General features: G+C 34.0%; 1 protein-coding gene across 1 annotated transcript; it reads left to right on the top strand.

The window, feature by feature from the left end:
* Positions 1-3749: 3749 nt before the first annotated feature.
* Positions 3750-15545, top strand: LOC129791257 (juvenile hormone esterase-like). The gene is made up of 5 exons (XM_055829325.1): positions 3750-3791; positions 13302-14157; positions 14550-14620; positions 14680-14829; positions 15513-15545. The coding sequence occupies exons 1-5, from the start codon at positions 3750-3752 to the stop codon at positions 15543-15545; spliced, it is 1152 nt and encodes a 383-aa protein (XP_055685300.1).
* Positions 15546-16569: the final 1024 nt, after the last annotated feature.

The raw sequence follows: 16569 nt of genomic DNA, 5'->3' as shown, positions 1-16569 counted from the left end.
AGAGCACTGAATGCTTCTGAAGAATTTTCCGGGGGTGTTTTGGGGAAAGTCACTCAGGAAAATATTTTTCCAATTTTTTCCATCAGTTTATGAAAATTCTTGGTGGAAAATTAGCGACTTTTCACGTGAAAAACGCGAAAATTCGCTTTAAGCAAATCATCATGCACTGAACTTTGCTTAAGAATTCTTAAGACTTGCTGAAAGAGCACTGAATGCTTCTGAAGAATTTTCCGGGGGTGTTTTGGGAAAAGTCACTCAGGAAAATATTTTTCCAATTTTTTCCATCAGTTTATGAAAATTCTTGGTGGAAAATTAGCGACTTTTCACGTGAAAAACGCGAAAATTCGCTTTAAGCAAATCATCATGCACTGAACTTTGCTTAAGAATTCTTAAGACTTGCTGAAAGAGCACTGAATGCTTCTGAAGAATTTTCCGGGGGTGTTTTGGGGAAAGTCACTCAGGAAAATATTTTTCCAATTTTTTCCATCAGTTTATGAAAATTCTTGGTGGAAAATTAGCGACTTTTCACGTGAAAAACGCGAAAATTCGCTTTAAGCAAATCATCATGCACTGAACTTTGCTTAAGAATTCTTAAGACTTGCTGAAAGAGCACTGAATGCTTCTGAAGAATTTTCCGGGGGTGTTTTGGGAAAAGTCACTCAGGAAAATATTTTTCCAATTTTTTCCATCAGTTTATGAAAATTCTTGGTGGAAAATTAGCGACTTTTCACGTGAAAAACGCGAAAATTCGCTTTAAGCAAATCATCATGCACTGAACTTTGCTTAAGAATTCTTAAGACTTGCTGAAAGAGCACTGAATGCTTCTGAAGAATTTTCCGGGGGTGTTTTGGGGAAAATCACTCAGGAAAATATTTTTCCAATTTTTTCCATCAGTTTATGAAAATTCTTGGTGGAAAATTCGCGACTTTTCACGTGAAAAACGCGAAAATTCGCTTTAAGCAAATCATCATGCACTGAACTTTGCTTAAGAATTCTTAAGACTTGCTGAAAGAGCACTGAATGCTTCTGAAGAATTTTCCGGGGGTGTTTTGGGGAAAATCACTCAGGAAAATATTTTTCCAATTTTTTCCATCAGTTTATGAAAATTCTTGGTGGAAAATTCGCGACTTTTCACGTGAAAAACGCGAAAATTCGCTTTAAGCAAATCATCATGCACTGAACTTTGCTTAAGAATTCTTAAGACTTGCTGAAAGAGCACTGAATGCTTCTGAAGAATTTTCCGGGGGTGTTTTGGGGAAAATCACTCAGGAAAATATTTTTCCAATTTTTTCCATCAGTTTATGAAAATTCTTGGTGGAAAATTAGCGACTTTTCACGTGAAAAACGCGAAAATTCGCTTTAAGCAAATCATCATGCACTGAACTTTGCTTAAGAATTCTTAAGACTTGCTGAAAGAGCACTGAATGCTTCTGAAGAATTTTCCGGGGGTGTTTTGGGGAAAATCACTCAGGAAAATATTTTTCCAATTTTTTCCATCAGTTTATGAAAATTCTTGGTGGAAAATTAGCGACTTTTCACGTGAAAAACGCGAAAATTCGCTTTAAGCAAATCATCATGCACTGAACTTTGCTTAAGAATTCTTAAGACTTGCTGAAAGAGCACTGAATGCTTCTGAAGAATTTTCCGGGGGTGTTTTGGGGAAAGTCACTCAGGAAAATATTTTTCCAATTTTTTCCATCAGTTTATGAAAATTCTTGGTGGAAAATTAGCGACTTTACACGTGAAAAACGCGAAAATTCGCTTTAAGCAAATCATCATGCAATGAACTTTGCTTAAGAATTCTTAAGACTTGCTGAAAGAGCACTGAATGCTTCTGAAGAATTTTCCGGGGGTGTTTTGGGAAAAGTCACTCAGGAAAATGTTTTGGGAAAATTATGATAATTTTTAGCCGTGCTTTTGAGTGTCAGTTAGTTCAATTCTTTAGCAGAAAAAAAGGTATAAAAATGAAAAAAAAAGAACACCTTACTACACTTGAATTTGTTTTTAAAAATAGCGTTTTGTTTTGTTTTAAATTGATAAGTAAGTACCATTTTCTATTCTTAAGTTTAAAAAAATGCTCTTGATAGTCTTAAGACATCGAAAATCTTAAAAATCATCAAAAAATATTACATTTAGCCTTCTAATTCAGTCTAACTTAAGAAATCTTAACTTTTCTTAAGTTTTCTTAACTTTTCTTAAAAAATCTGAAGTTTTCTTAACTTTTCTTAAGAAATCTTAAGTTTTTCTTAAGAAAACTTAAGAAATCTTAAGAATTCTTAAGATTTCTTAAGACTGTCTGAATGGTGAATTTCACCCAATGTTTCAATGCTAAATCGCATCTTTTTTTCACGTGTTGTAAAAAAAAATTCTTGAGAACATCAGGGTTGAATTTTTGAAATAATTAATTTATTCATTAAACGTTTAAAAGAATTTATCAGTCTAAATGAATTAGGTAAATTTAGGCGCCGAAAAACGAGTTATAGGTGGTACTAATTGAATACATTTTGAGGCATTTTGAGGATCTAAATATTTTATTGAACCTAAATTAGTCATTATTTTTGGGAATATATAGCCAATTAGCATTCGTTTAAGTTCATTAGCCCTACTTAGCAAAGTGATGTTTTCCTTCACTTAAAGCAAACACTTTCATTTTTAAAACCACCATGTAGAAAAAAAGGATTTTAAATTAAATTTAATATGGAGAATCGACACGAAGCATTAATGGTGCGATGTCGCAATAAAATCATCAACATCCACTTAAGAGTGCGAAGCATCACACATTTTAATTTATTGGCCACTGTTTCAAATAAAATATTTATTTTATTTTATTTTATTTACTATTAAAAAACCACTGCTTAAAATAACCAGACACATAGTCGTTGTCTGGGAATTTTTTTCAATCCTTTCATGATAAATAAATAAAATATTTCGTTTACTAAAGGAAAGGAATTTATTCTATTTTGTATGAGAAAATCTCTTATTCAAGTAAAAATTCAAGATACTTTTTACAGAAAATTAAAAAGAAAAGAAATCGTCAAAGAAACTTTTCATTTTCCACTATGATGATCAGCTGGAAAATATTGATTAAAATTTTCTCAAAAATACAAACAATGACGTCACCTGTATGTTTATCTTTTTAATTCATGAAGCGAAGCATAAAATACCTTGTTAAAGATTTTATACCTTGTCAAAATTCACTGAAAAATATTACCGTGAATGATTCATTGAAAGAAATAAAAACATATGTATCATAATAGTGACGTCATTGAGTGCATTTTTGGGTAATTCTTTGCCACGTTTTCCCAGAAGAATTCTATAGAAAATGAGAGGCCTCTTTAGCGATTTTTTATTCTTTTTTTTCGCTTCTCTACAAGAATATAAGTATTTCAATTGTTTCTTTGAATGAGGGATTTCCCCATAAAGAAACGAATAAACTCCTTTAGCAGCTGAATAAAAAGCTATTCTATGCTACTCTTAACTCTACCACATTTCTGGCGCTCTGACGCGAGTCCCGAGTGTTGAGGAAGATGATTCAGAGGCATCAACATCGTGACTCGCTGGGAACGAAGTGTTTCTGACCAGAAGATGAGCTTGAGGAGCGCGCGCGCAACAAAAAAGGCTCCAACCACGGAGTACACGTCAGAGGAAAATTATTGAAATGATAGTTTGTTGCTCAAATGGTCGGCGACAGAGTGGACAAGACAAATCTCTGGAGCTTTTGCAAAGAAGAAGCTGTGAGGTATGTCACAATGATCTCCCATGGTAGGCGCATGATAATTTCCCCTCAGCAGGTGAGTCAAAGAAGTGAATTTGTTGTGAGAGGGTAAAAAAAAGCACGCTATAGTGGGAGAGAAAAAAAAGCCATGCTGCTTTTAATAAATAACATTTTGTAAAACGAGGGGAAATTGTATACAAAGGAAACGAGTTTCTTCGTTTTTTCTCTGATTCTAGCACATCTCCTTCGTCATTCTCAAGTGTGAACCCAATTTTTTTTTCGCGTGTGGCACAAATTTATGCAGATTTCCATTAATTTATATTGTGAAAAAGAGTTGAATAACCACATCGCATTTTGTGGGAATTGTCCGTTCTTCCTTTTCTTCTTATGCGCTTGGGGATTTTTGAGCGATTGCGAAGATGACAAGGAAATTACAATTGGAATATATAGCTTGGGGATTTGCATTTTGCGGCTATTGATCTCCAATTTCCAGTTCGATCTTGCTTAAAATCAACCTGCTATGGTTTTTTTTAATCAAAAGCATTCATTGTGGAAGCTTGGACGATGAGGTATAAAATAAGAGCATCAGAAATGAAGCACTTTGGCAATGATCTTCACACTCATTTCCATTGCTCGCGATCATACAACAGGTGTATATCGCGAGCAATGCGAAGATATATTGTGAATCATTTACATGGGGACGCGGAGGGCGAGAGGATTACTGTGCGAGAAACTTGGATGGCTCAGGTGTGCTGGGGAGGCGGCAGGTGAGCCACTACAGCCGCAGTACGAGGAGGGAGAGATTAATATAAAAAGCAAGTGAAGGACGTTAAAGGCCATCGCAGCGGTGAGCCACGGTAGAACCATGAGGTCATTATTCGACGCAAAAATCTCAACACATTCATCAGGTTATTTTTCTGCTGAAATCCACTGTGCTGAAATCACTTTGCGTTCTTACACAACCATTCTTATAAATGGATTCTCTTCTCTCTCGCTCTTCCAGAACGTTTAGTTTTCGATGCCAGAGTACTCGCGGACTTTTTTGTTGTTGTTGTTACCCTCAGTTTACCCATTCAATTCCACTTGATTGCGATTATTTTCGCATTTTTCTCTCTACAATCACGAATGGAGCATTTATTGGGGAAAAAGATGGAAATCTATTGAGGCAATTTCTGCCATTTACCTCACTGATTCCGTCTTCAATTCAAATTCAAACGCCGCATCAACACCTGGAAATATTCCATGAAAACGATTTTACCAAGGGGCAAACTATTGAGATTTCTCATGGTTTCTCAAGAAGGAATGTGTCTATGAATTTCAGTTTTTAAGAAAATATGACTGTCAAGTAAACGAGATTATGTAGTTTTAATGAGAAAAATGAAAGCTTTTATAGAATTCTGGATGGAATTAGAAAATAATTATTTTAACCCTTTCGCATCCATTTTGTGGTTCATACGCAAACCCAGAAGCGAAACATTAAATTTTCCTTAATCTGATCAAAGTTAATCTTTTTTTCAATTTTTCAAGATAGAAATTTCATTAAATTACAAAGAAGATGCCAAAGAAGACATTTTGAATCTGAAATGTACTTTAAAAGCATCCACGTGATAAGGATCGCATGTTTTACCGTTTTTCTATGTTTCATGCGATTGAGAGTTTTAATTGTGAAGGATAGGCCTGGCCTACAACAGCACTTAAACGACTTAATCTAATTCATAGTTCTTGATCAAAAATTCTATCTATCTTTAAGGAAATCCCTTAAAAAGTTTACCGATTTTATATGTGAAAATATCTTTTCAAATAATACAAAAAAATACAGAGATGACGTCATTTTTTACGTTTTTAGGCAATTTTTGTTGGATTTTCCCAGCTAATGCTAGTAAATAATGGGAAGACTTTAGCGATCTCTTATTCGTTTTTGATTCTCAAGAAAATTGCTACGATTCGATTGTTTTCTTAAATTAGATATTTTCCTAAAAATGAATAAACTCCTTTTTGCATTTTGATTGTACACAAGATTGTAAAATGACGAGTTATTGTGGAAAAAATTGAAATGAAAAATAAGGCTATAGGTAATTATTTACCGGAAGGTACGAAAATATTTTTTATAACACACCCCTTAATTTGAATTTCAGCAAAAAAAATCATTATTTTACAATACATAGAGAACTTTGAAAGAATTCTAATAACTGCTTTAATTTATTTAACGAGAAACAACGAGAATAAAGTTGTCTTTGCGGCTATATTTGATTTCTTTTAGTTAATTAGAGTAGAATAAAATATTAATTAGGAACATAAAACTGCGATGTTTGCGCCAAGATTACAAAGTCTTATGGTTAATCATATTTTTATGCTTATTGCAACCAATATGATTTGAATTAATTTAAAAAGTTTCTCATGCTGTGTTTATGATTTCCCGAGACATTGAAGATTGCAAGTTGAGTTAATAAAAATGTTACATATAGATGAATACTAGGGAAGAATTCTAATATTTTGAAGAAAATTGATGAATAGATTGGAGTTATTTATCACATTTTTTTATGGCCGTAGAAATTCTCATGAGACAACTTTTAAATGCAATGAATATTTAAAAAGCTCTTTCTGTCCAAATGAAGTTTTTTATGGGGTGGGTGTAGCTTAAAGAGATTTAAGAGTTTTCAGGGTGTTTTGCTTCAAGAGTATTGCATTTGTGTGAATTTTTCGCATGAACTTTTCTCTTGTTTGTGCTATTTTAAATCCTCTTAAATCGCCGTCGTATCTTATTCTACGACTAGGGGCTGAAGCGAAGCGCAGCTCCAGTGAGAGAAAAGAGCTTAATGATTGTCCCCTGGGCTCACTAATTACTGTCACGCGGGGATCAACCTCATGGGGAGAACCGAGAATGTATCTTTGGAGGTAAAAACAGTCGAGATAACTTGAAAATTTATTCTTATTCCGCATCCCGAGAGAGCTAAGATTCGATGGAAAGTGGTGTTATTTATGCATAAATTTAGATATCAGCGAATTGATTAAATTTCTCTCCTTTTCATTTTCAAATAATACGGATTTTTGTCTCTCTTCAGCCGGTCAATTTACTGGGACGCGGTCCAGAGCACACACAAGAGCTGCGTATGAGAAAAATATATACAATGTGTTGTAATGGTGAGAATACGCGAATAGTTTGCTAAAACGATCATCTTTTTTTTGTACACCTTTTTTCCTTCTTCTATTTCCACCGTATGGAGAGTTTAATTAATTAAATTTATTGAAATTCCAATCAGTATCCAACACGAAACTACAATTATTCACGGTGGGTCTCTTTGGGAGATGTGAGATTTGCTTCTAGAGTGGTTAATAATGTGTTGGCGAATTGTATGTAGTTACCTACATATATAGTTTCCTTCAATGCAGAGACACCCATTGTCGAGCATAAGGAGAGTCAAATCAGAATTGACGATCATTTGAGTCAATATTACGGTTTTTTCTTATTTACTATCAGTGGCACTTTTTTGAGCCATCGTGACTCCACATGAGTGCGCCAATTTATCAATTTGCACCATTTTGGCCACAAAGTAATATTTATGAATGAATCTGGGTGGATCAAATTCACCAAACACACCTCTGCGCGATCGCATAGTGAGAAAGATCATGGAACTTCTGGGGCATTGAATGCTCGATCTTTAGAGCAATTTTTCACCCAAAATTCCATCATCACACATACTTCGTTTTTTTTCCATTACTCTCAGCGTGATCTTTTTTGCATGTTCTTCGCAGCAACGTCCCCCTCACGATCTCACCCACTTAACACAAGGAGTGTAATTGTTTATTTGCAAATAGTCAAACAGAAGGAGTATAGTGATTTACTTCATTTAGTGGTTAGGTGAATTGCTGGCAAATTGCTGGGTAAGTAGGCAATAATTCTCATGAATAATTCGTTCGGAATTATGCAAATTAACATTACATATTGTCATTTGTCAGGCGGTGGCTTTACCTGCTGACAAGATCTGTCGATTATTCTGCCGGAGAGATGGGCATTTGATAAAAAATCACTTTGGATATATCCCTCTTCTCAATCCAATGCGACTGTGAAAGTCAAATAGTGTTTATGGAAATTCGCACCATGATCAAATATATGCGAATCGTCAAGCGATTTTTTTCTCTCTCCACATCTTGTAATCGTTCACTGATTTCTGCATGAATCTCACCGCATGCGAATTCTCCTGATCAGCGCATAACAATAAAAGTAGCAAAGTGATCTTCTCGCTAACTGTCTCCCGTGGATGGTAAAATCCATTAAAGTTCATTCAGAAATCACCACAAACACTCTTTTGGGGGCTTTATGGGGAGGTCACTCTGATAGATTCCCCATAAATATTAATAAATACTTTATCGAAGAATTTAGCGATAATTCCTGGTTGGAATTAGTAAGAAAAAAAAAGCAGCAAAGAAGATGAAAGAAGCATCTTCTATGTTGTCCTTTTACATTAAGCAAATTTTTCACTTCCTCCTTCCAAGTGGCGCGTGACAGTGAATGATCATTGATCTTTTGGCACCGGCAGCCAAATTAGAATTCATTGGCATACATCTTTTCAATTTAATTACAAACGCAGGGACAGCAATGCCTCTGAGTTGAAAACTTTACAGATTGCTTCGGAATTGAGAGAAGGTTGCATTTTTTGTTGATTTTTTTTTTTGAATTTTCTTAGAACATTGCTTATCAATTAGTTGTTTTAGTGATCGTTTGTTGAATTAAATTTAAGAAGATAAAATGAGTACAGCAAAGCATTTTGAGCAACTTTTATTTGGAAAAACTCACGGAAAAAATCTACAGGATGTGCTAAAACCTTGAAAATTGTTAGACATAATTCTAGAACTAAAGAAAAAATAAAACATTATTAGGGGAGACCGGGGTTAAAAAAGTCACTTAAGGGTTTAGAAAAAGCTTAAAATAACATATTTCCTAAACAGATAAAGCGAAATGTATAACTCATTTCTTTAGGAAATTTACTGCCCTACAACTCTTTCTGAGATCATTTTGTTCTATCTAGCTATGCAATATGATATTTTAAGCTTTTTCCAAACCCTTAAGTGACTTTATTAACCCCGGTCTCCCCTATTAGTTTTCAAAATGGCGATTTTTCTTAGCAAGTACATAAGTAGTTTTTAATACATTGTAGGTGTCTGAAATTTTAGTATGTTATATCTAGCCCCATGACCTTAACAAAGATTGGACTTTGATTTACTAGTTCTACTAGAACCTGAGATACAGACAGTTTTAGGGTTTTCTTAAAAAATCTATAACTTCGGTTCTAATTGATCTAGGACGATAAACAAATCAATATGCATTTAAGTTTTATATAATTTTCCAATTAAAATTGAATTATTTTATTAAAAAAAAATAATTTCTCATTGTTTTTAAAGGTTTTGTATGTTAATACGAATTTCAAAAATCTCCCAAAATAAATAGACACTTTTTTAACCCTTTAGCTATTTATTCTATAAAAAATAATCATAAATTTCAAGAGCATGAATGGGGTTTGCTTCTATTTTCTGTCTCCATGCATCTTATTTTTTTTTAAACTTTTTATTAGTCTAGTCTCTCATTTTTATACATTAAACTTAATTATTCAACTCTGGCCTCTGGCCTTGCAGCTCGTGTATTTATTTATATATAAAAGTTTTTGAGTGAAATTTATTTTTTTATCCAACGATAAATTTTATTAGTTTTTTCTTCTTGTACCCCAGCCATCTTTTCTCTCTCTAGTTGTACACATCTTTCAAAATGACTGATGTTCACTACAAATTTAATGCTGTCATCGTTTTATTGATAAAAAATCGCCGGAGGTGATGAAGACTGAGAAGTGTATGTAACGTATCGAGAAGATCATCAAGAAGGCTTCTCTTGCAATAGATTGGCTTGGATGATGATGATGATGGGAAGGCGGACCGGTGAGGTGGGATGGGGTATACGTAAGGGCTGTTTTGCTGTGTTACTATTTTATTGTTTGAGATCTCAAGTATTTTGTATTTTCTGTAATTATCTATTTTCTGTTTTATTCAATTCCCCCGGCTTATGGTGCACTTTTAAACATGAACATCCCATGGATGGTATAAAATTGCCGGCGCTCTGTTGCCTGTGCGAAGATATTTTCAATTTCTTTTTTACTGGCGCCACTGTTATGTGGATTGCTAGCGGAAAGCAAGAATTTTCTAAACTATGTTGTAAAGTGTATACACCTCGCGGAGAGTCCTCCATGAGCGTCACAATAAAGCTAATTGTTGCTGAGCTTTTGCCTAAAGTTTTCATGTTGCTTCTTTTTGCTGCGCAAAGCTTTTTTTTCATTTAATCCAAACGCACATATATATAGCATTTTGTGCAGAATCTTCGCATTGAGAGGGACTCATCGCGCAAATTGGCGTTGGTTTTTTTTGTCCTTTAAACCACTCACCCTCCATGCCATCATTCCGATATGCGTAGAGAAGAATTCTTTTCAGTGTGAGAATTTTTTTGTGCACTGGAATTCCAAGTGAATTAACTTGCAATTTACTATTTATTGCAAAGAATAAAAGCCAAGACAATGATGGTGGTAAGCTGACAAAAAAACCAGCAGTAGCACATATGCGATCTACGGGTGTGTGTGCAAGAGTTCCCTGTGAATTAACAATTTTTGGCTGATGTCTACGCACTTCACGTTCATCGCGTCTAATTGTTACGTGATGCTATTAGCAATTTTGCTACTGTATATCTCATGTGTGAGCCATGGGCGCAATTTAGCACGGGGAGTTGACGAGGCAAGAAAAAAAGCGCAAGAGGCACCAACAGCGAACTTGGTTGAGGCTCAGGCAGGAGATTCCATCGTGATGTGCCGTTGACAAATTGCTTCCGTGGGGAGTCAATGTCATCTGGCTGTGAGGGAACTTGTTTTCTCATTTGGAAATTCGATTCGCCACAGAAGATGTCATCCCGATTGATTTTTCGGGGAAGTTTTTTAATATTTAATTTTTCACATATTTTATATATGTACGTACATATGTATATAGAGTCGAATGTAGCATAAATGGTTCTGAATTTCAGTTTTAGAACTCTTAAAGCGAAATTTCAAGAATTTTGGTTAAGACTTTTCCATAGTAATTTTGGAATTAGACTTTGAGGAAATTTCTTCAAAACGCCTTAATGTTTTTAAAATATACATTCCCCAAAAATTAGAATGATTCAAAATAATAAACTTTATGTTTGGGGGTGGATATCAGGTTAATGAATTATCGTATGCTGTCCACCAAAATTCTAAATTAAGCGTACCTATACTTTTTAATGTAAGATCTTAATTGTTGATTAGAAAACTGTAAAGCTCGCGCTATTTTTTTTTTTAATTTATGAAATACAATATTAACTGCCGTCTGAAAAAAATCATAAACAACATATATAGGAACATAGAACATTAAGCGCTCAAATATGTACAAAAGTCGCGTATTTTTATCATTAGCCAGGGTCATTTTAAATTTTTCGTGAAAAATTTCATTCACCGACACGCTAATTTAGGAATTTTTGCAAAGTCTAAAGGTGTGATACGCTTTGATCTCATGAGGTCTTTGGACCACGCATCACATCCCAAAACTGTGCCCCGGTGAAAAAAATTCATCTTCCACTCTCGAAAACACCAACAAAACAAGTCATTTCCTTTCGACAATCGTGATTTTTTCTCCTTCCCAGCTTCATCTCTGTTCGCGCCAACACCACGAAAATAGTTGATCACCGTTAATCCAAAAATGACCGATTATGTTGACCTGTCTTCGGTGAGATTGACTCTACGTGAGTATCAAGTTGTCTGCTTATGGCTTGGGGTTTTTTCTTTCGTTTCTTCAAGCAAAAGGTTCTTTCCTCCACTTCATCTCTGTGAGAGTTCGTGGAAGCTGTGCGCGGGAAAAAAAAGAAGTCAAATTCATTGGGGACCGCAGAGACGTTGGTGTGGATTTCCCCCCTTCTGAATGAGATTACTCATCGTAAAATTGGGAACATATTTTCAACAAGTACGCACCAAGAGCGGTGATTTACACATTTTACGACTATCGCAATCATTATGTCGATTGGATGGTTTTTGGACGCTTTTTACGATATCATAATTGGTGATTTATGGTTTAGTGATGCGTCTATTGGAGAATACTAACAACATATTAATGCTTCTCATAAGTCTCTCTACCCAAAAAGCATCTTTTGAAAAGGTTTTGTCTTTTGCTATACGGATATATGCAAATATGGCGCATTTGGAACTTGCAAAAACTCCCGTAGATTTGCATAAAGCATTAGCCCGAATTGGAAATTCACCATATATCGTCGATATTTTGCAAAAATCACCCAAATGAGGGTACTTCATTTGATAAAATGGTGAATAATTATACTTGAAAGTCTATTTGGCAATATAAAATTTTAATCAGATACAATTAAAATTTGGGATTAAATTAAATGATCATCTATCAATTCCACGAATTAGAATACAATGTTTTAAAATTAAAATAAACCCAATAAACCTAAGTTTATTTAGCTATACTATATATTACCTATCAGAACTGCTATAAACTCTAGGAAGCTACTATTCTTTTTATAGAATAGAATAGGCCATATTGATTTTGAAAAATTAATATAATTGATATAGAACCTATAGAACTTACAATTAGATTAAATTGAAAGGAAGAGCCCCTATGAATAACGGAAGTTTATAAGTATTACCTTGCTGATTCAAGTTTGAATTTAATTTTTGCGAGACACGAATTGCATTCTTTGAATTCATAATGCATGACCATATGGAGATTTATTTAGTAAGAACTAATTTTAACTAGAATGTTTTTTGTAATATTAAAAGAATGGAATGTATACAGTCATGTCTGAATTCTAAATTTAGAACAAAGAAAATTTTTTATGCTACATTATTAGAAATTAAAAAAAAAACTTTAATGCTTCACTTATGTAGGTATTCAACGCGAAATGGGTAATCTTGCCAAACAAATTTATGCAATTAATGAACTGAATATATCTGATCTTATAATCTGTAAAATACTAAATTTTGTTGGATATAAAACTAAATTTAAATACAATTAACAAATACTTCCACCCGGCTGTGACTGTCAGTGTTCGTTAGAAAATAATTTATATAGTTCGTATTTTCCCATTTTTTTTTTAAAATCGTTTTTAACCTTTTGTTCTAAAGTTCTCTTCCTAGACATGTTTGTTGATATTTTTGCTGATTAAAAGTACAAAGTATTCTTATAGAGGGAGAACATCATATAAAAGCAGTCGCTTCACTTAATAAACAGATCATTTTACTTTTTGTTAGTCTTAAGTAAAGACCGTTTTAATTTGCTCAATTTTGAAACAATTTTTAGTATATATTTAATACAAGCATAATGATTAAATTATTTGTGCTATCTACCCTAATTTTAAGTAGTTATGGTGACTTTTGGCACCCTCATTCGTACAGAAGAGGAAAAAATGTGATGGATACAACGCTACATTTTGAAGAAGATAAAGCTTTTTATAAAAATAAGGTAAAAAAAATCCCACGTGAATTACAAGAATGGACTAATTAGTGAATTCTACTTTTGTTTTACCAAGAATTCACCAGAAGTTTGCACTAAGGCCGGATGTATTCGTGGAACAGTTGAAAGTGGACGAAAGAAGGGTTACGAGGCATTTACAGGTGTCCCATATGCGGAGCCTCCAATTGGAAATTTAAGATTTGAGAACCCAGTCCCACACAGGGGATGGTCAGGATATTGGAATGCTACATATCCGAGGGATGACTGTCTCCAGAGGAACGTCTTCCTTACTTATAAACCCATTGTAGGGTCAGAAGATTGCCTTTATTTGAATGTTTACCGACCACTTGAACGGAAACGGAAGCTTCCAGTTATTGTATACATTCATGGGGGATGTTTCATAGCTTTTTCATCTAAACCCGGATTTTTTGGACCTGAATATCTGATAGATACTGGTGAAGTTATTCTTGTGACAATGAACTACAGACTTGGAATGTTTGGATTCCTCTGTTCAGGCGATGGTGCTGTGAAAGGGAACTTTGGGCTTAAAGATCAACAACTTGCTCTCAAATGGGTTGCTTCCAACATTGAGGCTTTTGGGGGTGATCCTGATTCAATAACACTTGCAGGACAGAGTGTTGGAGCCATTTCAACACAGTATCATATGATGAATCCAGTATCTCAAGACCTCTTTCATCGAGCTGTAGTAATTAGTGGATCAATTGATGCATTCTGGAGTTTTGGTGATGATGAAGAAGATAATTTCCGTCTAAGCTCCAAGTATGCTGGTCTGAAAAATTGGAACACAGCTTCTAGTCTTGAATTAGCAAACGAACTAAAGAAGTTAGATGCAATGAGTCTTGTTTTAGCTCTCGATGAGCTTTTTCTTTTTGACTTGACACCATTCGTACCCCTTCGTCCGTGTATGGAAGGTAACTGGGAAGGTGCATTTATAACAGAGAATCCAAGGAAGATGTGGTCTAAAGGAAGATTCTCCCATAAACCGATTATATTCGGTTTTACGGCAGATGAGGGAGGTACTGCGACAATTATAACAACAAATGAAACTCGATTGAATATTTTTAATGAAAATATTCACAATCTTCTTCCACCACTTCTGGATATTGATCCAAAATATGTAAAGGATGTTTTACGGTTTTATCTAGGCGATAAGGATTTCTTTGATTACAATAATCCAAAACCATTTTATCAGGTAGAATCTATCATTTTTTTTTATATAGGAAAAAGTTTTCGGATTTCAAGTTTTCAATAATCTTTCTTTAGATGTATGGAGAAAGAGTATATATTCAACCGATGTTAATAGCAGCAAATCAGTATCTCCATTATACTGATACAACTAAAAATCCGATTTACATCTACGAATTCGGTTTTACGGTTTGAAAAATTATCAAATCTCATGTAAGCATAACGAATTGATTTTTTTCCTTTTTTAGGGACGAGACACAGTTGTTAAATACTTAAGTGGAAAGGATATAAATGTCGGAGTAAGTCATCTCGATGACATGATCTACCTCTTTACAATGAAGGACCTATTTCTACCGCTTAAACCCGATACTCCAGAAGGAAAAATGAGTGATGTTTTCGTTCGTTATTTTGTCAATTTCATAGTACATGGAAAAGCGGAGACGTATGTTTATACTGAGCCTTGCGAACTACAATCTTCGAAACCTTTCTGCAACTACGTGAAGTTTTCTAGAAATAATAAGTCTGATTTTGATCCGGTTTTGGTTAAGAACTCGAATAGAATTGATCTGAAAATGATTGATTTTTGGAATAAAATATCTTATGATTGAAAATAAATTAATTTGAATATAAAGAGGTCATAAACATTTCCGAGAGAGATGATAAAAATGAATGGAGAACAGTCTAATAATGACCAATGTCTAATTCGAACACGACAGCCAGTTCTGAAACGGACTAAAGCAGAATTAAGTGAATTTTTCCCATGATGTTTCTAATAATATTTTCCGTTGATCGCTAGATTTTGCATTTTCCAAATATTTTTGATTATTTGCATAGGTAATAAAACAATTAGTTTTTAAGATCTTCTTGATTGACTTATTTTAGTTTTGCGTAAGTTAAGTAGTTCTTCTTAAGAGTTCAATGTATACCTATTGATTTATCGTTAACTCGTCTTGAAATTCAAGTATTACACGCAATGCTTCTCATGAGCTCTCGAGTCAGACATCTTATACTCTGCCAAAATCCCTTTGATTTTTTTCTTAAGCAAATTTTTATTTTTCTTCCCATTGAGTATTATTTTTAGCTAAAGAACCTCTTGCTCCCAATTGTGAAGTGATCGCTTGTTTTTTTTTCAAGAAGAATTGCTAATTTTTTTTGTGAGTGGAAATACCAACACCGAGTGTCCGTTCTCCAGTTAAAGTACGTATAGAATAACAAAAGAAAAGTGTTTTCCTTTTCTCCATCACCTGATATTGGCTATTGTTGTGAAATTTTTAAAATATTTTGCAATATTTATCTCGCCCCGTGTGATTGTTCTTGAAAAATTTTTCGCGCGTAATGCATGGGTATGCATTATGCTGCAGAAGTGAAAATTTCACGTGCGAATCCTTTTTCTCAATTCTTCATTTCTTGGAAATCTCACCACTATGACACAAATTTCTCTCGTGCAGCTTTCGCTGGGTTCATCGAAAGAATCAACCATTAAAAGTTTCACGATCTTCGCATGAACAATACTTTATTATGAAAAGTGTAAAGTTTATTTCTTGAAGGAAACTATGAAATTTCATGGTCAAACACTCTTGTTGGTGCAGCTCTTTCGGTGAAAGATCCATAAAGTGGATGAAATGTAATGAAATTAATTGTTCCACCCAGATTTTCAAGTTCATCTGATTTTGCAAGAGATGAACGTGGAGAGAATGATGATTTTGGGGAATGCGAGCTGGGAGAAAACATATAGCCTGGTTTCTCTTAAGTTTTTTTTTTGAAAGATATAAGATTTCTCTTCTTCATTCATTTTTTTCTATTTGAGCATAAGTTTAGAATTCTGTGCTTGAAAGAGTTGGAAAAAATTCAATTGAAGTTTTCACTTTTTGAAAGAAATTTCTTCTTCTAAAATTGAATTGAGACAAACATTCTCTCTAATAAAGAAAAAAAGTTATCATTCTCATATGATGAAAAGAATTTCATTAAAGTTAGTCATTGAGTTGGGAAATTTGTTTAGAAGAGAAAAAACAGGCAACTTCTTCGTTAGTTTTCTGATTCAATTTCCGCTGATGTTTGCCGCAAAAGTCTGGAATGGATGTTTTTTTTTTACTTCAAAATTACCACTATACGAGGGCAAATGAACATGAGCAATAAAC

The sequence above is a fragment of the Lutzomyia longipalpis genome, chromosome 2, assembly GCF_024334085.1.
Source record: "Lutzomyia longipalpis isolate SR_M1_2022 chromosome 2, ASM2433408v1".
In the NCBI taxonomy this organism is placed as follows: domain Eukaryota; kingdom Metazoa; phylum Arthropoda; class Insecta; order Diptera; family Psychodidae; genus Lutzomyia; species Lutzomyia longipalpis.
The sequence above is the reverse complement of the archived record's forward strand: the minus strand, read 5'-3'. Positions and strand labels throughout refer to the sequence as shown.

Bases quoted from the DNA above. Each gene is read 5' to 3' on its own strand.
- LOC129791257 (XM_055829325.1), top strand. From the start codon at position 3,750: ATGATCTCCCATGGTAGGCGCATGATAATTTCCCCTCAGCAG. The intron at 14,158-14,549 runs GTAACTGGGAAG...CGATGTTAATAG, and splicing joins CCTTCGTCCGTGTATGGAAG to CAGCAAATCAGTATCTCCAT. The intron at 14,621-14,679 runs GTTTGAAAAATT...TTCCTTTTTTAG, and splicing joins TCTACGAATTCGGTTTTACG to GGACGAGACACAGTTGTTAA.